This window comes from Halichoeres trimaculatus, unplaced genomic scaffold, assembly GCF_033239565.1.
Source record: "Halichoeres trimaculatus isolate MK-OKI-2021-1 unplaced genomic scaffold, fHalTri1.1 fHalTri1_scaffold_15, whole genome shotgun sequence".
NCBI lineage: Eukaryota > Metazoa > Chordata > Actinopteri > Labriformes > Labridae > Halichoeres > Halichoeres trimaculatus.
In genome coordinates, this window is record NW_027437193.1 from 27,819,119 (window position 1) to 27,840,407 (window position 21,289).

Here is a 21,289-nt window from a genome sequence, read left to right on the forward strand (position 1 = left end):
TTCATCCTAATCAGGATCGGTTGTGTTTATATATATATATATATATATATATATATATATATATATATATATATATATAGATAGATAGATAGATAGATAGATAGATAGATAGATAGATAGATAAAAATGCTTGTTATTTTTATCAGCTGTATAATAGTTCAAAACAAATGGGAAAAATAACATCTCAGTATTTCCTACCATTTTGTGGCGGTACAGAGTCAGATTGTCTCAACCCCACACAGAAACAACGCAGGGCATGACATCACATAGTGACAGTATTGGTTGAATGCTGTAAAGTAGAGCAGAACATGGCAGGTGCTTTAAGCTGGAAGCGCGATGTATCAGAATAGAAGCATCGTATCGGGACCCGGTATTGGCAGATACTATAGATCAAATGACTCGGCGGCAAAAGTACCTGATTGGGCTAGGACATCCCTTGCCGATAGCACTACTTAGAGCCAGTTACTACAACATTTGCTTGATGGCACATTTCAAACTGCAGCACGACATAACTGTAATGATAAATACCTTACCTCGTACCACACGTTGTATCCCGTAAAAAGTTGTCTTGAAAAAAGAAAATTTGTTCCGATCTGATCTCCATTTGATTCCAAAACAAACACACACCTCGCAAAAAGTATTTTACGACAGCGTGTGAGAGACTCACTCCTCATAGTACCTTTAATGTATTTAATGCGTCATTAAAAGAAAGAAATTTAATAGAACCTTTTTTCTACCAAGAGTTGTGAACTTCCACTTAAAGGAACTGTGACTCATTCTGAAAAAGTATCACTCTTATTTTGATGTCTTTTCATTACCTGCAGAGTCAAATGAGACCATTAACAGTCATTTCTTTACACTGAATTTTAGCGCCTCTGTTCAGCTTGTAGCTTCCACAGAAAAAGATTGGAGTTGATATTTGGAGCTCACTCAGGTCCAGAACTCCGCTGGTAAAGTTTGACAGTTAAAAGTAACTTAGCAAGCAGGAGGAGTTTTATTTTGACATAATGTTTTGTGCTTAAGGCAAATACTGGAGCAAGATTTGCAAAAAGAGATAGGTTACTGTGGAAGTAATGTTATAGATAGAAAAACTCCACCACCACCACTACCACTTACTTGGACACCTAAGCCTACATCATGACATCAAACCAGTTTTCTGGTTACCTTTTGTAAGCTGATGGCAGTAAACACATTAAGATTTACAGAGTTACATCATTTTATGTAGCTATGAATCATTACGCTGAGTCATCTCAATGCATCTTGCAAAAAATGTTGCAAAAAAGCAGAGGCCAGCAGTAATAAAAAGATCTCAATTCATTGGCTTCCACAGCTGACTGTTTGGGGTTTGTAACATGCTATCTTGATCTGATGAAGCCTTCCTGATTTCATTCAGGGAAATCACAATTCTTTTAAAGATCAAATTAAGGTCCAGCAGTCCACAGAGGCTACAGTCCCCATATGAGTGGTTGCTGATCTGACTCCAAGCCATCATTGGGAGATCACTCCCTGCAAGTCTTCCTTCATTCTTCATTCCTTCTATCTCACTTCCCTCTTCAGCTGTACTTTACATAAAAGGCAAAAAATGACCAGAAATTTAATTGTAAGAAAAACCAACAGGCCAAAATAGCGCCACCTTACAACTTGTACTTCTGATAACAAGGAAAAGGAAAGCTCAACATTTCAAGGCTCCTTCCTTTTATTAGCACTGACAGATCCTCAATGGATTTATAACTCACACACAGTTAGGAAGGTAAGATACAGCCTGGCAGCAGTGACAGAGCTTTGCAGGAAACAATTACAAAGTTTGACAAGTCACTACAGAGAACTCATTGTTTGTCTCCTCATTTTCATTTTCATTCAGAAAAGAACAAACTGTATTATTTTATTGTTTTCACCCACATGGGCTGGATTATTATCCTGTTTTTTGCCTTTGCTAGTGCATTACTTTTTTCTTGTGACTGCCAAACATTGATCAGATTTGTGGTACGTCACTGCCAAGAGCCAACCAATAGCAGTTTAACCAATAACCAGTATTTGCTTTTGTGAGGATGACACTGTGTTAGGCAACACCAGGCCCCATCCTCACCCCTAACAGCACTGCCATCCTGGCCCACTCACTTGTTACCAACTGCCTGGACCTCTGCAACTCTCCTTTTGCTAGTCTTCCCTTCAAGTCCCTCCATAAACTCCAACTAGCACAGAATACTTTTAGAATACTAAATCCTCTTCCACCTAAAATTTGTGACATTGACTCATTGGCTGTTTTCTAATCCTGCCTCAAAACCCATCTATTACATAACTTGGTACCTCTTCTTACTCCTACTACTTAAAACCCAAAAAGTCAGAGGGGTGGTGAGGCCCCGATTTCACGGTCCATATTTGTACTGAAAATCAAGATCAAAGAAATTTTCTACTCAAGTCACTCTGACGGTCATCCAACGTATCTTTTCTGAATGAATTTCCCATAAACTTTTTTTTTTCCAAACTATTGTTGAGTACTTGGGAGCTTGAGCAGCACCTGTAAATGAAATTCATTCTTATTGTTAATAATTGCTTCTGTAAATGATCTGGCTTTCAGTCAATAAAATCTACCATGGACAAAGCATTTCCTTGACAACAGTCAAAACAAGTCACTGGTGTGTGACACTTTGAAGTTTGTAGCTCGTAGAACTGCACTGAGCAACTTGTGTCTGACAGTCCTGCTGTTCAACACAACAATGGTCAAACATCAGAACTCAAGTTATCTTAAGAGAAGGCCTTCTCCGTTACATCTTTGAACTCTGCTGATAAAGCAAGGAAGTCTTAACGAAAAAGTTCGTTGATGCCATTTTGAAACTTGGCTCCAAGTGTCTAATGGGGCAAACAAATTATGTTTGTTCACCAACTTAAACCATCCCTGGGAAGTTTAGTGCTTCACAGACATCACCTTTGCAGAAAATAGTGTGGAACAGTGGAAGTTAAAGATCAGTCTATCCCTACATTTTTCGTCTAACGATACCTCAGTTTAACCAGTTTTTGAAGCCAGATCTACGTAATAGTTGCCATTTGTGGAAAATACCTTCTTGGACCACAGAAAGCTTCACTTCATACAGCTCCTTGTGAAGTCTATCCGATGGATTTTCAGTTAAGCCTGGCATGATGCCATCAAAACACTTTTAAGTATTTTACACAACTGGAAGCTTCCATTTAGGAATGGGTACCTTTCACATTTGAAATGATACGGTACGGATGCCCAGTACCTGGCAATTGGTATCGTTACCCAACTGTACCAATTTTTGGTACTTTTTTGTGTTTATGTTGTTAAAAATATAAATTTGTTCAATGATAAAATCTCTTTCTTTTTAATTTAACAAATTTATTTTTTGATATATACCCTTGTAATGCTGTGTTCTTATCCAGCATTGAAAGTCATCTACTCTTCTACTCTCTTACAGTCACAAGGATGCATTTAGGTACCTAAACATGGTACTTTTTGATTTTTTGTGAATCGGTACCTGGTACTTTTGACTGAGTCGGTACCTATAAAAGTACCTCATTCGGTACCAATCCCTACTTCCATTTTATATAATATAATATAATATAATATAATATAATATAATATAATATAATATAATATAATATATAATATAATATAATATAATATAATATAATATAATATAATATAATATAATATAATATAATATAATAGAATAGAATAGAATAGAATAGAATAGAATACTTTATCAGTCCCAGAAGGGAAATTCAGGTTAACATGCTAGGCTACAAAACAGTTGTTTTTTCTCTCAGGGCTGCGGGACTGACAGATAGAAAAACATTCCTCCCTGCAGCCATCAGGCTTCATAACTATCTAGCCAATGGGAGATGAGCCAACAGACAACTTCTTGTTTCATGTAATTTCTTATAATTTCATCCAAAAAACACATAAATTCTATTCTATTCTATTCTAGTGGCACTGACTCATATTTTCTCAGGATATTTACCTTAATGTCCAGTGATGGTTTGACTTTTGTGTGATTTAAGCGTCTTGTAAAAAAGGCAGAAATCATTCAGTAGGAGGTTTCATTACCTTAGCTTGTATTCTGTCATCTCTACCTGGCTCCATTAAGAGCCATAAAACCTGAACTTTCCTCCAAACACATGCACAGTAATTACATATCCAACCTGTGTAATAAGTCTTAAGTAAACCTGTTATTACAAAGTAAACTTTGAATTCCCTCTCATTCAGCAGCTCTTCACATATGACAGAGGATGCATCATGAGTAATTCTTTTCCATTCAGAGGTACTTTAGCTGATAGCAGCGTTCTCTTGTCTCAGTGTGTCAAGGTCAACTATGGCTAATAGCCAAAGCATTGTCATTGTCACATCGACACAGCGGTGGTTAGAGCCGCAGCCAGCAGCTGAAGGGCACTTCACATCAATGAAATCAACTGATGGGCTGAGGAGATGGAGTGGAAATGTAAAGTGCCACCGTTACTGATTCCACTGTCAGAGAGAAGTAATTTACAGATAAACTCTCACTGCGGCAGAACATTCAAATCATCATACAGGAGGTGGTTAAAGACTCGTAGTGCTTCAGCACTGCTAACAAAGACAGAAAGGGTCTGTTCTGTTGAATCTACAGGATATATCTTTGGCAGGCATTTTCTTCCTTGTGTGTGTTACTGCTATCCATGAAAGTCGATGCTGGTCCTCTGTAAGAAAGAATATTCCTTCAGAGAATGCAATCATGAGAGTTGTCAAAACTTTCTTGTAAAGAGCTTAAATAGAGTTTTTAGAGAGAGACCAAAGCATTCACGTTAACCTTCAAGTCACTGCTCCAGCAAAACTCTTCTATAATTTCTTTTCGACTGAGGGTAAGACCTAAACAAAATCAGGACAGATAAAGTCAAATTTTAAACAGGTCTTTTGTTGAGCTCCGAGGGCCTGGAAATGCAAATGTGTCTTTCTTTGTACTTTGTACTTTGATTTAATTGAACAATTTATATCACTGTTTTGAATGTTTTGTTGGTTTTGTAAGTCAATAAGAATTCAGATTAGTACCAAACAAGTGACTAGCAAAAAGGCAAACTTAAAATATCAGAAATGGATAGTATCAGAAAGCAATACAGCTGACTCATGGGATGAAAATTAAAATCCTATGTCTCTCTAACAAACCCCAACAGGAATGTTGCCGGGCAACACCCTGTTGGTTGTGGCTGCCTGTTGCTGCAGCTCTTCCTTCCTTGTAATTCGGAGTGGATCATTACTTTGTTTGGTTCATTTGTTGGTTGTGGACACCAAACTGGTTTTGTCTTCAGCGTTATTCTTTACAACTTTTTCTCCTGTGTTTGTCTGGAGATTTTACATGTAACCATGGCTGCATTGTTCACACGGTATATCAGCTATTAGCAGCCTGTAGCATGTCAATGCTAACAGGTGCAGGGCCTGATGTCTTCTCACAAGGTGAGGAGAAGGAGGTGAGGACGAAGTGCTGGTTCTCAGGTGTGAGCTAAGAAGTGACGACATGGACCTGTCCTTCCATCGATCGTCATTTGGAACGTAAGGTCTATCTCCAATAAGATGGATGAACTAGCCATGCTAACCCAGCAACAGAGGGAATACCAGAGGTCAGAGTGGCATAATGCTATTCACAGCTGTTATGACTCCTCCTAAATTTCCCCTTGGGGATAAATAAAGTATTTTCTATTCTTCTATTCAATTCTAAACCAGTGTCAGATATAAAATTATGAACAGTGTCAGGTGTTTTTCATAACATGGATCATCTTGGTTTAATGGCTCCTGTCAGTAAAGCCATTTTTGACCTTTGACACCAGCAGGTTATGATGGTTACATAAGTTGATCAAACACTTGTGGGGTCTCACTAGTCTTCAGTGGTTAGAGCCAAACAAAACGGGTCAAAATTATTGAAAAAGTAACTATTGGTTCAGAAAGTGTCAGAACAAACAGCTGTATTACAGAGCTTTACACTGGACCTAAAGGCCATTGGAGATGATGGCCAGTAGGAACACCACAACGTGTTCAAGGCACTGACTCCAATTCTCCTATTCTCCAAATCTCGATCTCATCCAGTATCTGTTGGTAACTAAGTCCATCCATGAAGACCCTGCCTCATAATTTACAGGAATTTGAGCCCTAGTACGGTTTGGTACAGGTTGGCACAGTTAAGTCTGGGTTTCCACAGCCAGCCATGCCGCCTCGTGGTGGGTGGTGTGTAAGCTAGATGCCGATGGCTGCATCAGTTAAATAATAGCATGACGCCATAGCAGCACGAAAAAGTGTACCCTACTAATAAATCCAACAAACAAAAATGCAACTCCATCTTCTGGGATCAGATCGGTTTAGTCTGGCACTGACGGAAAGGTTCCAAAGGTGGGATGGCTTGTATCCAAATCGTGTATCATTCATTCAGTTGATATTCAACTATAGATCAAAAAAACGAAACACGGATAATTGGTTTGTTTTACTTTTTTTTCCTTTCTGTAATGAAAAACAAATAAATGAACAGTCATTCATTTTTCACTATTACGTTTGATAATATAGATCAAACAGAGGGATTGAATTACAGGTCACAGGCTAATTATGATTTTATTATTTAATTACTCCTGTTATCGTGACCTGGGAGCTGTAGCTTCTCTGTCAAGAGAGTGTAGATTAGATCGTCTTGATGATAGTTGTGCGCGCGATTATGGACAACTACATTTCATTCAAAGAAGCCAAAGTAGTGGCTTTTAAAGAAGATGACATGACAACCCAAAGAAAATTGGCAGGATCTTTCAAACACACCACAGCACACTTTCAGAGGTGCAGTGGAGTCTTGTGAGCATTTTTAGGTAAAAGTCAAAATGTTAATGGTGATACATGGTTGAAGATAGGTGGCTGTTTTCATGGGCCCATTTCATCGCCATCATTTGTTACTTTGACATGGTGTCCCTGCGCTTCCATGATGAACTCTAAGTTCAGAGCTTTGGTCAATCTTTTTTTTTACCACAGGTTTAGCTCCTGCTTTCCATAAACATCCTTCAACACTGCTTTCACAAAAACATCTCTGCGTATGGCATGTTTTTCATTTTTGTGGCTGCGTAGGTGTTTTACCTCTGTGAGAGCTTTGTGAATAAAACAGGCCGTCTCTGGAGAAACCCCCCAGGGTGATTTCTCTCCCACCATGATGGCGTCCAATGTGGCTTTCTCCAGGACGACATCGAAGGAGGCATCGGAGAAGGAGAGCTCACGCACGTCCATCTGATGCCAGCTCATACCCGGGCAGTCACTGTGCCTGGCACTCATTGCACCGATGCACACCGCTGAGTAGTCGATGTTGGTGATGGAGTGGTAGCCGGCGCTGTACATGTCAGCGCTCATGCTGCTGTTTCCACAACCTGAAGGAAAAGAAGGGACAGAGAGGGAGACTGAGACATGTTGGAAAAGAAAATAATGAAGGAGGGATTTTAGGATCAGAGATGAGTCATTGACAAAATGTTGATGATGAGTCAAATCCTCAATATGTTTTTCAGTGTGACTGAATGACGGTGTGATCACTTCAGACACTACATATGATTACAGCACAGATTGCTACGACAGGGACCACCTCAGCTGTGACTCATTTCAAAAAGAAAAGCACACACACGCTCAGTCTATTTCATCAAACTGCTCTTCAGTCACAAGCAGAAATGGGAGCCTCCTCTCCGGGGGGACCATATGTGTTCAAGGGTAAAGCAGCTTTTTGATGTGACCTCAGATGGTACGAAATCTGTCACAAGCAACAACAGTGTTTCTAGTTTGTAGCCGGGTGTCCGACAGATGGATGAAAGCCAAGGAGGGAAATAAAAGAAGACAAAGGAGATGTGAAGATCTTCTCTCCTGGTGTAAGAGGAGATGAAAATAATCTACAGAACGCAGCTTCTCACCTTTAGGATCAGATGACTCACAGATCGTGCGGATGGAGGAGGAGGAGTGGGAGGAGAAGACAGGCAAAAGAAGAAAAGGGAAGGAAGAAGTGGGAGGACATGGGGGAGTCTTATACACCCCCCTGAAGCACATATGTTTCTGGAGAGGTGTAGCTCAGGTGTGTTCTCTTTCAAAGCCGTCAAATGATCCTGTGCTTCAGCATGTGTGTGTACTTGTGTGTGTGTGTGTTTAATGTCGCCCGCCTGGGAAAAGGGGAGAGGGTGTCACAGGTGGGGCTGTGACTTCCGGCAAAATGCTGGCGCTTACACCTCAGATTCCAACGTGTGACTGGCGCTTGTTAACACCTCCCTACTTCATCTAATTACCAGCCTCCGAAAGTGTGTGTGTGTGTGTGTGTGTGTGTGTGTGTGTGTGTGTGTGTGTGTGTGTGTGTGTGTGTGTATGTGTGTGTGTGTGTATGTGTGTGTAAGCGAGAACATGAAAGACTGATTCTGTTAGCAGCCTCGCACACTAAACAACACGTTTGTAACCTGTTAAGCAGTGTGTGTGTGAGTGCATGTGTGTGCGCGCGTGTGCGTGTGTGTGTATGCAGTAGGGCTGAACAATTAACCAAATTTACACCGTCACAATTTAATAGAATGCAATTTTCAAAGGCTGCGATTAGAAAAAAAAGTTTTAGAGTGTATTTAAAAAGTGCAATCCACATGTTTACATATTTCGGTAGTTGAGACAAAACTTCGTTTTTATTTACATTTCTGCAATTTAGTTAGTGTTTTATTGCTGATGAGAGATCAGTAAGATTTTTATATATATGATATGTATGGTAACAGTGTTTTCTTTTCATTATATAAAACAGTGCACCCCACATGTTGACACATTTCAGCAGAGAGGATTCATATTGATTTTTCAGATTGTTGTTCACACCAGGTCTGTTGTTTTGCAGTGCTTTGCTCCTTTCTCTAAGTAAACTAATGATAATATTAACACATGTCTAAAAGGCTTGACGTTAAATCAATCAGTCAATATTCTGCTGTGATTGTAATAGTTAAAGCTATGGTCAACGATTTGTAAGCTTGGTAATTATTAATAACACTGTTTTTGAGGTTTTTATGGTCTAATCTATGCAATATAAAAAAGCAAAAAGAAAGAAAAAAAACGATTCAGTAAATCAGCTGCAAAAGGACATAATAATTGAACAATCCGGACAGCCGTTCACCGCATTCCAGGTTTGTGCATGAGTCCATCCAATCCCCTGTCTTCCCTGCTCCGCACTGTCCTGCCCATGGTCCCACCTCGTCCTTCCCCACTACCCCTCTCACGTCAGCTAGCTGCTCAGCTACTGAAGCTTCATGGAGCCAGAGAAGACCGAAACCAGAAAGCTGTTACTGTTACCCTCCACAGGGAAGGGAAGAAAAAGAAAAAGTTTCTAAAGGCTGAAGCGAAGAAGAACTATGAGTGATACAGGAGCCAACTGAGACTAAATACTGGAGAAATGTACGACCAGTGGAAAAAGCTGCAGAGGGATTTGGGACAGACCCACATAACCCCGCTAATTTATGGTTTTGTTTGCACTGGTCCAATTGAAAAAGCTACCACCGTGTGTTACAAGGGGGATGGCTGTCGTGTTTTTACATTTTCTGCTGGCCAGCTTCTTGCTCTGTCAGAGGGGGTGTTGTTCGGAGGCGAGGTAGGGCAATACAAGCTGGGGGGCGGGATCTCGAAACACGGAAGGGAGGGTTGAGTGAGGGAGGGGGCAGGCTGCGTTTTTCAAATGTCTCATCAGCCAAACTGGGTGTCAGATCGTAGACCATAGCTTTAAACAAAGATCCGTTATTCGTATCAATTCATGCATCAACTCATCTCATTTCATCATAACACGTAGGCCTGGCCGACAGGAAAGACTTGTTTATAAGTTGACAATATCCTTTGTTGTGTCGGTCATGATATAGAACAGTTTATTGCTTGTGTTAAATAAATAATATAGAAGATGCAGAAAGAACAACTGGCGGATCATTTTCTCATCACAGTCACGACCACTCCAGTCCAAACTGCTACAGGTGCACCTCAGTGTATGGGAAAATGGGGTGAATTATTTTTTAACTCAGCAGTTCAGAAAATATTAAAATCATGAGTTAACCCAATCAGAGGCACAGCTCATGTGACTGACAGGTCTGGCACCCTGTAGCTTTTAGTGAGGAGGCTCAAAGTCTGCCTCTTGAGTCAGCAATTCCAGTATGACCCCCTGCTGACAACTGGCCTCATTACTCTGCATGAGGAACAGACAGAGGACGTCAAGGGGACTACGACATACATCCAACAGTCTATGATTACAATGGACCAATAGAAATGAATTTTTAATGCAGAAACGTTAGCCCTCTGAAAAGTGTGTTCATGCACTCACTACTTGATTTGGGCATCTTTTGCACGAGTTACTGCTTCAATGAGGTGTGATTTGGGGGTGTCCAGAGCAGGTGCTGCTCTGCTGAGGTGTTACAGGAGCACCAGTAGAGGAAGATGTTTGCATGCTAGCAGAAAAAAATACTGGTACAAGCCACAGCCAGCATCAGTGACAAAACATATGACATTGATTAAACCAGACACAACATGAAAGGAGGATCTGGGCTTGAGGGGAGTTGTAAAGTGGATGGGCTACAGCAGTTTAAACAGAAATTGGCCTTTTTTGCCAATTGAATAGAAGTTATCACCTAAGCTGTCAACTGAAAGGGGCTTGTGTTTGGAGCATAGACTGTATATAGAGTGGACAGCGTGGCTCCGCCATTTATCATTGTACGGTTTTGAAGCCAAAATACCCCTGTCTCTGGCGCCACCATTGTAGCAGTTTGGAGCCAGATTCTGCGCAGTAGAGACGATGAGGGATTCTGGGAGAATCTGAGTGGAGCTTGGTGACAAAAATAATAGTTTTTTTTTTCTTTCGAGAGTCTAATCACTTCCTGACTCTACCTCCCGAGATATTTTACAATCCCTGAAAAAAATACACAAGAACGGCAGCTGTCGATCATCGTTAAACGTGACATAAAGCCTAGTTTTTAACCTCGAAAACTAACGAAAAGGAAACTTTTCAGAAAAATAGAGGACTTGGATACAGGACAGCCAAATTATATCTTCAAATCTCCACATCAATCGGACGTGAGAAACATTTCTACAAGGTGTATTAAATTTTTAAAGTTTGACCACAGCCCATCTGGAATGACTGGAAAGCCGTATTTTTAAACCTACACTGCAGCCAGTCACCAGGGGGAGCAGTTTCTGTGGAGACCTCACTTCGAGCCGAGCAAGATGACGTCCTTTTTTTTTTACAGTCTATGGTTTGGAGCAGCTGATGTTTAGTGGGCCGAGCTTGACTTTGTGAAAGGATTATGAGGAAAGGTAGATTGATGACTAAATTCTACCCTTAGTAACTCAAACTAACACCATTGTTGTTACACAAAAAATACAAAGAACAGTTCTAACTCTCAAAATTTGATTCAATGCTCCACAACAAAAGATTTTATACATTTGATATACCAACTAAAAAGTACATTAAAAATCTCAAACCAACAAACCGCAGTTTGAATTGTTTTTGCTGGAAATTTAAATTAAATGCTTTGTAAAAACTGTTGCATTACTCATGTCAGTCTGCTGAAGAAAGACCCTTACATTAGGAATCAAACAAAACATTGAAAAAAAATAAAACTAGGGATGTTCAATACCACTTTTTTATCAGACCAATACGTCTAAGATAAAACACCAACTGGCATACAATTTGTTTTTCATAAATTAACAAAAATGGAAAAAAAAACTAATAAACTGTAAGAGTTTTAATAACTCTTCAAAATACACTGAAGGGCAAAATAAAACAGTTAACTCTCCCTGGTTCATTAATGCCATTTGCCGTGGTGTCAGACCGCAGCAATGCAGCGCCAACTACTGCGAGGAGGTCCTACAATATGTTTGAATTTTTTTGCCTTGAGTATTGGCTGCTGGTATCGGCTTTCACAAGTATCAAAACCTTGAAATAAGGCTGGTATTGGTACTCACCTATCCCTAAAAAAACAGCGCATGAGAAACACTAATTACATATTCTGAAGCAATGTTAACCCCTTGTGCAAACGTGTTTGTTCAGTTCCCAGAAGGATGCTGTCCCCTGAAGGCTCTCCCTGCTGGCTTGAAAACAAGGATGAAAGAGTGTTTGTACTGTTTTTGAACACTAAAATAATCAAACCTTCTCTTTATGACTGGCTTGAATAAGAGTGAACAAGTCACAGTTGCATTTGAAAGGTTTAACAGGTTATTTGGAAAAGCTTTACGTTCCTGTGAAGAGGCAACATAATAAATGAGAAACAATCAGAGGAACACAAAAGATTCTGATGTATTACTGATAGGAGGAATAAACAAAAAAAAAAGAATTAAAAATTATATTTTTGTCCATTTAATGCAGCAGAATAGGAGCCTTCTGGTTACAAGATGCATATAGAAAGGAACTCTTAAAATGTTTCACCTTAACAAAAAGTAGTTCTTTAATGGTGAACATAATGTTGATGACTCCATGAATTATAAGTGGTTCCACTAAAGTGATCCACTAAAAATCACAGCCCTGCAGCCTGGTTTCAAACCTAAATTTAGTTCTCCCCACAGTGGGTTAAATCCTTCCTGTACTCCTCTCCCAATTCCCCAAACATGCCGCACATTGTTTCCAGAGGGTTCCCCCCGCTGACACAGCTTTGTGTGTGTGTGTGTGTCTGTCTGTCTGTGTGTGTGTGTGTTTTTTCCATGTACAGCTCAGAGGAAGGGGTGTCACATGACAGCTCATTCCTTGGGGTTGTCGCGACAATTATAGTTGCCAGGCTGTCATCAAGGACACTTCTCTCGTTTGGGGTCCGTGACATCCGCGAGTGTCCCCAGTGACCTCTGACCTTTATACTTACACACACACACACACACCTGCAAGGCTGTGCTGTGTCTAAGTCAGTCTGTATGTGTGTGCTTGTGTGGGAAGATCCTAGAGTGCATGTGTCACGTGTGTTTATGTGACAAAGGTTTGTTCAGGATACATGGCCTGGGGTTTGTTTTTTGCTTCAGCGGTAGGCGTGACGATAAAACCTCCTGATACTCAGAGAGTGCATCCTAACTGGATTATCTACAGCAGCAAAGAGGGAGACTAAAGTTAGAGGTGTCATATCACCTTGTTTTGCTGGCTGTGTGAGTGTGTGAGAGTGTGTGTGTGTGTGATGGAAAATTTAAGTCATGGGCCTAAAAAAAGTCTCATACCACTCATAACAAATCTGCAATAACAAAGTGTGCTGAACATCCATCATCCACTTCTGTTGCGTGTAAACTGTTTGCTAGCTGAAGCATTTGTTGGCCATCTGTGTGTACATTTATACAGAGAATTCAGCACTAACAAGAGTTTTAAATAGAAGTGAACTGGCTGATCCAAAGAGGTGCTTGTCTCACACGGAGAACCCCAGGATCACACTTCAGAATATTATAGATTAAGTCTGTTACACAGCCACTGGTGGGAACTTAAAGTCTGACTGACCAGCTGAGCTACAGGGGGGAAATACTCAGAAAATTGAGCTCTATCTTTATCATTACAGACAAATACAGGGCCACGGAGTCTGCCGATAACCAATGTTAAAATCGTTTGAGAAGTATGTTGAACGCTAGCAGAGCTAGCACCACCGTGTTTTGACCTCCTTGCAGATTAACATACCTGTGCTGGTGGCCAGTTGAACCAGACACCTATTACTCACAATTTTACTACAAAACATACAATGTACAAGGACAAAATCAAAAATGACCCAAAGTGCATTTTTGGTTTTTGGTTGTAAGACTTTTATCACCTAAAAAACACGGCCGAAACAGTATGATGTCATGACGCAAGCAAAACCTGCAGTCTGCATGCTCTTGTCTGGGTAAGATAGAAAACATGCCTGCAGTGTGGACGTATTTCAGTATATCAGAGTAAGACCCATGGATAGTGATTAACAAAGTGTGTAATACGCGCACGGGAAATGATCCAGACCACGGCTGTGGAAAACCCGCTTGGGGACGGATAAACACACACAGGGGTGAGGGGGAGCGGAGTGCAGAAAAAAAGGGACTCATCTCTCTGACCCAGATGAGCGGCATACATCTCTTATAGATTAGATCTATAGCTTGTTTTTTTTATTTAACAGACTTAGTGACCTCAGTGTTATTTATCTTATTTACATGATGGGATGGTCACATGTTTACAACTCTCCTCCCTATGTCTGCGCATGGCAGAGCTCCGCCTTGATGCGTACAGGGATGGGCACCGAATTACTTTATAGTACTTTTATAGGTACCGACCCATTCTGTCAAAATTACCGGGTACCGATTCACGTAAACCCAAAGGGTACCATGTTTAGATACCTAAATGCATCTTGTGACTGTGAGGGAGTGGAATAGTAGGGTCCCTTCGTCCTGGCAGACTACCTGCGTTTGCATATATCTGGCATGCCGCTTGCGCAGACTGATACACTAAGTGGCGAGCGCCTCGTAGTCAGCTGTGGCTCTGCAGTGGAGGTAGCGCTGTTTTATGACACAATGAGAACTAGAGCCTTATTTTTCCGTTCTTTCTTTCTTTCCGTTGCTAGGCGCTACCCAAGTAGCTGCCTGTTGCAGCAGCTCTCTCGTCTTTGTCCGTTTCTTGTAATTTTTTTGTCTCTTTTTGTAATCTTTGTATTTGGAGTGGATCATCACTTTGTATGGTTCATTGTTGGTCACGGACACCAAACTTTTTGTGGCTTCGGCGATATTTTTTTACTACTTTTCTCCTGTGTTTGCCTGGAGATCCTACATGTAACCATGGCTGCATTGTTTACATGCAAATTAAGCTGTTAGCAGCCTGTAGCATGTCAATGCTAACTAGTGTAGGGCTTGATGATTTCCCTCGAGCTGAGGAGGAGGAGGTGAGGACGACGTGCTGGTTCTCGGATGTGAGCTGGGAGGTGACGATGTGGACCTGTCCTTCCATCCATTGTTGTTGGGAACGTGGGCTCTAGCCCCGGGGGATGGACGAGCTAGCTGTGCTAACCCAGCGGCATCGTGCTGTTCACGGAGGTGGCTGATGGAGCTGACATCGGACGCCGGCGCCACATTGGAGGAGCTTCGCCTGCTGTGAGCAGACAGGATCCAGGAGACAGAGACTGAACAGACTTCTGGGGAGGCTCAGTCCTGGACCCTGTGGAGGTGGAGACTGGCTGGGCTGGAGAGTGGTGGACGAGTGGTGGACGGGATGTCGTCATCTAATTTCTTATGGACTTTTTTTGCACTTTCTATACTCTTTCTTACTTTTGTTTTCTTAAATGCTGCTGTGACTCCTGAATTTCCCCTCGAGGATAAATAAAGTATTTTCTATTCTATTCTATTCTATTCTATTCTATTCTATTCTATTCTATTCTATTCTATTCTATTTAGCGGTGTTTTTGTGTGAAAGTAACGCGCTGAAAATTCTCTAAATAAAGCGTGAATGCAGACCCATATCAGATTTTTTTGGTGGGAGTCCATTTTTTTTGTGTTTTTGGTCAAGTAAAATATGGCCCCGTCTGAGTGCAGAGGAAACCATGTGTGCGCTCTGGGCTTCTGCTGCACAAAATCACTGCTGTTGGGGTAATTTCTGCCCTAAACCTTGTGATAGGACCCAACTTGTTCTATCCTAGAGTATCACTTTAATGCAGTCGAGACTCTTGCAAACTATATATGTTGATCATATAGCGCACACTGTTACATGAGCCAGAAACGCTATAACGCTAATTAGCCACACACGTTGTTGATGCTCCATGAAGATAAGGAAACTCGCCACATTCCAAGTATGATTTCTGACAAATGAAAGAAAAAAAATCAATCGCACGTGACATTTGTTTAGAACTTTGGACCGCAACAAATTTTTGCCTTGTTAACACAAGCGAACCAAGTGACAACCACAACAACTGTATCATTTTTGCCCCTGAATCGGAACAAAGGAAACGAGCCACAGGTGTGAATACACCCTCAATCCAACAAAACAGGCTCAAAATGACTGTGAAAAAGCATGCAGGAATCACACTAACCCAGAAGTTTACAGCGCCCAAGACAGCCACCATGACATAGGGTTAGCACAGAAGTATGAACAAGGCTTTAGACAAAATGTGACAAAAAAAAAAAAAAAAAAAACTGCACTAAACCAACAGTGAATTTTAGTGCTTAACGACAAAGTTGATGAGGTTTAATCATTCAGACGAGAAAACCAGCACACCCTTATCTTTTGAATATCCAAAAGTTAAACTGCAGATTTATTACAGAATCCATATGGGTCCATGTAATAAAGTGATTTAAAGTGAAAATGATGTGAACAGTAGGATTGCCATGAGAAAACATCATGAAAAGGCTTAAAATATTATACAGCATCATCTGATGTGTCTGTTTTCCACACGAGCATGTCCACAATCAACAGTTTGCTGCAGGAGTTCCTGAGGCTGGTTACAAAATTCAGAGCATGAGATTATTGGATAGCGTTGCAGGAAAGGATGGTCAGTGTAACACTAGAACATTAAAGTTTGTTTGCAGAGGCCTGTTTTCCATCCAGGAGTGCCACAGAGACATGTATCAGTATAAAGTTTAAAAACTTGTCCCAAATTTACAGACTTATATCCTATTTTTAATGCACAACTGAGTCGGAAGTTTCCTTTCACAGTCATTTTATCTCGCTTCAGCTCAGCTCCTTGACTCGTACGCTACATGAACTGTTTGAGACGTGACCTTTGGACTATCAGGTGACCTCTCCCCACATAATCAGCGACTCTCCACAGTCCATCTATGGTCAGGAGGGGTGGTGGGTGGGGAACCCCTGCGAGGGAGCCAGCAGGATGAAATATCAAAGCTGCTATCTCTGAGCAGAGACGAGCACAGCAGTGGAAACTCCATGATGTCAGAGGCATGCTGGGTATTCGTTCCCATCCCAGATTGGTTTAGACACATTAAGGATGGGGACAGGGGCCAGTGCTGTTGAAAGGTGATGTTCACATGTGCTCTATCAACAACAGTGAACCCCTGCCAACCCTGCTGCCACCCGCGCACACCCTGCAGGCTCCGGGCTAGCCCGAGGTAAACTGATGCTTCGGTGACGCTTCGCAAAGTTCAGCTGCAACTTCTGTAAATGTCAGCGCCTGAAAAAAGGAATGTTTGTTTTTGTGTGTGCGACTGTGTGTGGGAGTGTGTGCGCAATGTATCCACATCAAATGGGTGCTTCATGGAGAGTTCAGAGTCATAAAAAATCTGAATTTTCCTTTAATGACTTATAATGAGTGCATTGAACTAATGTGGTTGAGGAGAGGAATCATGGCTGCAGTTTGTGCATGATCTGTGAAAAATTTGATGGTGAGCGGCTGTGTCAGGTCGTAAGAGGCCTGCACGTGTTGGTGTTTGTGTGTATTTGATGACAATAATGATAGCAGACAGTGTCACACCGGGCCTTGTTTCAACCAATTATCTCTTGTTATCTTCCCTCTAAGTTCAGGTCTACTGTTATCTGATTAATTAAGCATTACTGCTTATATGACAAGTACGTGTTGACATCAGCACGCAATCATAGACACACACTATTGCACACTCACGTGTCTGATATTTATTCGACCTACATGGATTCTTAGAGTTAGGTCATGTTATGAAATGCAGTACCCAGAAAGACCTGTCATGTGACCAAGATAAAAGTCGACCAGGCGGGGTTTTGGGGCAAGTTGTGACACACTGATCTGAGGAAATGCTGAAAACCTGCCAACATTCTCACCCGGCTTTTGTTGTGGCGTCTTTTGGAGCACAACCAGGAATAAAACCAAGAGCTAGGAAGTGAAGCGTTGTTTGTTTCATCTCTTTTTTTTGTCTCTTCTCTCCACAAAATTAAGCTGTGTTTCTAAGAACTGATGTACATTTTCAAGAGGAGTGCACACAGCTTGTTCTGTCTCACAAAGAGGCAGAGGAGGAAGAACATTCAGCACTAAGGAGGAGGGAGGAAGGGGGTATTTGGACAGAATGAAGGAAGATAAGACACCAGAGGAGAGAGCGGACACAAGGAGTAATAAAAATTAAGTGGGGATGAAAGATGTGTCTTGGAAAACGGGAGGGGAAGAAAAAAAAGAGGTCAAATTGAAACAGGAAGTCACTAGATGAAGGACAGTGAAAATAGAGAAGCACTGACACACTAATAAAGTGAGACAAGGTGAAGAATTGGAAATTAAGGTAAGACTTTTTGTCTATGATCCTATCTGTTACAATCTTTGGAGCCTGCACTGCAAAAAACTGAAATCTTATCAAGTGTTTTTGTCTTATTTTAAGTAGAAATTGTCTTGTTATCCTTGATATAAACCACATTCCACTGATCAGTCCAGAAAAATGAATCTTGATCCAGAATCTTGATTTAAGTTATTCAAAGACAAAAATGTGGTCTGAACTGCTTGTAACAAGAAAAAAAATCTGCCAATGGATCAAGAAAAATTTTCTCTAAAATTTGCTTGAAACTAGAAACATTGTCTTAATACATGTTACTTTTCTCTTTATCCATTGGCAGATTGTTTTTACTTGTTACAAGCATTTCAGACCTCATTTTTGTCTTTAAATAACTTGAAACAAGACAATTTTCTGAACTGGTCAAGTGAATGTGGCAATGGCTTCATGAAGGGCATCAACTGTCTGTAACTGACGGACATTTTTATAATCTTCCCTCGCCATCAATCCCCAAATGTTCTCTATTGGATTTAAATCAGGGGAACATGTGGGACGGTCCAAAGAGTGATGTTATTCTCCCTGAAGAAGTCCTTCATCAAGCCAGCATTGTGACCTGCAGCGTTGTCCTGTTGAAAAATCAGCTGTAACCACACAGACCAGGGCCCTCAGTCATGAAGGATGCCCGCTGCAACATCTGTACGTAACCAGCCACTGTTTGACCACCCTGCTCCACCTGAAGCTCCAGTGTTCACTGAATGAAAAAGCCCCAGATCATGATGGACCCCCCTCCAATGTGCCAGGTAGAAAACATCTCAGGTGGGATCTTTTCGTCATGACAGTAACGTTGACGCCATCTGGACCGTCAAGGTTCATTTTTTCTCATCAGAGATAAAACTTTTTCCACCTTTCAGTGTCCCATGATGCTTCCTGGCAAAGTCTAAATGGGCAGTTTTGTGGCGTTGAAGGAGACAAGGTCTTAGAATTTGTTTTATGTTTTTGAAACCCTTTTCCCACAGATGTCGTCTGATGGTTATTGCGCTGCAGTCAGCTCCAGTAAGGGCCTTAATGTGGGTGGAGGACCACCCTGTGTCTTGACAGACAGCCAATCAGATCCTCTGGCTCAGTGCAGGTGTAAATTTTGGGTCTACCACTTGACTTTTTTGTTCCATAATGCTCAGGATCTTTCAAAAGGCTTATGGAGCTCGACGATCCGACCACGTTCAAGAAGAGACAGCTTCTTAGCTTTGGCCATCAGGAGGGACTGACCGTGTGAATGCCTGACAAAAAATGAACATTTTGAGCAGATTTTGGCTTTGAAAGCCTGTGGTCTTAAACTTTTGATCAGGTGATAAACAACCTATTTCAGGTTTTTTTTTTTTTTTTTGTAATACGTTCCAAATGTTTTTGTCAAAGTCCCCCTTCTTGCTTTTGCATATTGTAGCTCTACTTAAAACCTCATTGAGATCCAAATGTGCAAACTGCATATTCTAGCAATTTTTCAACTGGTCTTAAGATTTTGATCGGGTCTGTATTTGAAAAGCCATAAATAAAGTGGTTAAAAAAAGAAAGAGGGGAAAATGAATGAAGGAGACAAAGAGGAGAAATCTGTTTTCTATTTCTCACTTGATAAACAAACCCTTTCCCCTCATCTCAGTATCTTTAATGTAAACTTGCACATTCATCAGCTAGCATCTGTTCAGGGCGATGAAGGGACTTATGAATGTGGTGTGTTTCACTCTGTGTTTTGGTATTTGGGAGCTGATCTGATCAAAGTCTTGTCTTGCATGTATGAAAGATATAAATATTCTTTATTTCCATTTCTTTTCAAGCAGTTTCAGATGCTCCAGAAAAGTTGCATCAGCAAGCCAGGCCAGATGAAAATTCTTTCAAAAGCTCGGCTCTTCCGGCAAATTCTCCTCACAAGTCTCTTCTTCCCTCTGCTCACAAAGCAACCTCAGTTATGTAAGTGGGTATACGAGGTAATTAGTGAGTGAATAATTAAGCATTTCCCCGTGACTGTTTGATGGAGTGTGAGCCTGTGTGTGTGTGTGCATGTGTGTGTGTGAGAGAGATGGAGGACTTTTGGAAGGACTCCACTGTATGAATGTGCCTCTCTGCTGTGGCAGGCAGCCTGGAGCATCTCTCTGATCCAAAACACCAACAGGCACCAGGAATGGAGGCTCAGTAAATAGCAGCGAGAGTAGAGAGCCATATTTTCTCATTTTAGCCAGAACAGATACTGAAAGCCTCCCACCTCCATTTTTATATTACTATTTAAACCTTGTTATTTTCCCAGCTTGAATCCATACGAGTCAAGCATTTGTAGCACGTAAAATGTTCAGATAAAACTGTTTTAAACTCACTCTGTGCTCAAAGTTAACTCCACTTAGCTGTGAACACTGTAGCACTATTGAAATAAAGCCTCTCTGTCCTCAGCGGGGTCAAACAGCAGCTGAAAAAATGAAAAACAGGCTGAGCCAGGGTGAAAATCTCAGGATCAAGAACAATGGATGAAGCGCTCACATGAAGGGTGGGCACGGGTCAGACAAAGTGGGAGAGATGAGAGCAACAAGGGTGATGAAGAGTAGGAGTCAAAGAAGGATAGAGACAGAGAGGAAGAGACAGACAGTGGGACGGAGAGTGGGCCTGGTAAAGAGCCTGACTGATGCAATTTGATCTGCTATAGCTGTGCAACTGAAGAGTCGGTGGACACACACACAGACACACACTCACACAAACCCACAGCATGAGTCAGGTGTGACACTGCAAGACTAGTCCTTGTACAGGAGGCTGTTTGGGCCTGTTGAACTTCCACAAACAACAACAACAGCAGCTAATCCTCCCTGAGAAGAGAACACAAAGGCACAATAGAGGAGATCTGTATCAGTGATGACAATTAACTCTGTGCAGATGTCTCGTCGCTATTGTGTCCATCCCTCTCCCCCTTCCAGCTACCATCCCACTGAAGAAACACCACAAAAACTCGCAATAGATCCATCCCCACACAGCTCATCAAACTACAGTCTTCATCATTTCATGACACTCTCAGACAGAGATACAGATGAGACATGTCTGAGAACAGATGTCTGGTCCTTTACGCAGACTGTAAAAACCGCTGTGTCATTTTGACCTGTTTTGGCTTCAGGATTAAAATATTTA

The 21,289-nt window shown here is 41.3% G+C and overlaps 1 protein-coding gene across 1 annotated transcript in view; it reads right to left on the reverse strand.

The window, feature by feature from the left end:
• ece2a (endothelin converting enzyme 2a) overlaps positions 1–21,289 on the reverse strand; it is a 131,444-nt gene that overhangs the window by 58,553 nt on the left and 51,602 nt on the right. The window contains exon 3 of the mRNA XM_074687912.1: positions 7,094–7,377. Within this exon, the coding sequence (XP_074544013.1) occupies positions 7,094–7,377 (284 nt within the window). The remainder of the gene's footprint in view (positions 1–7,093; positions 7,378–21,289) is intronic.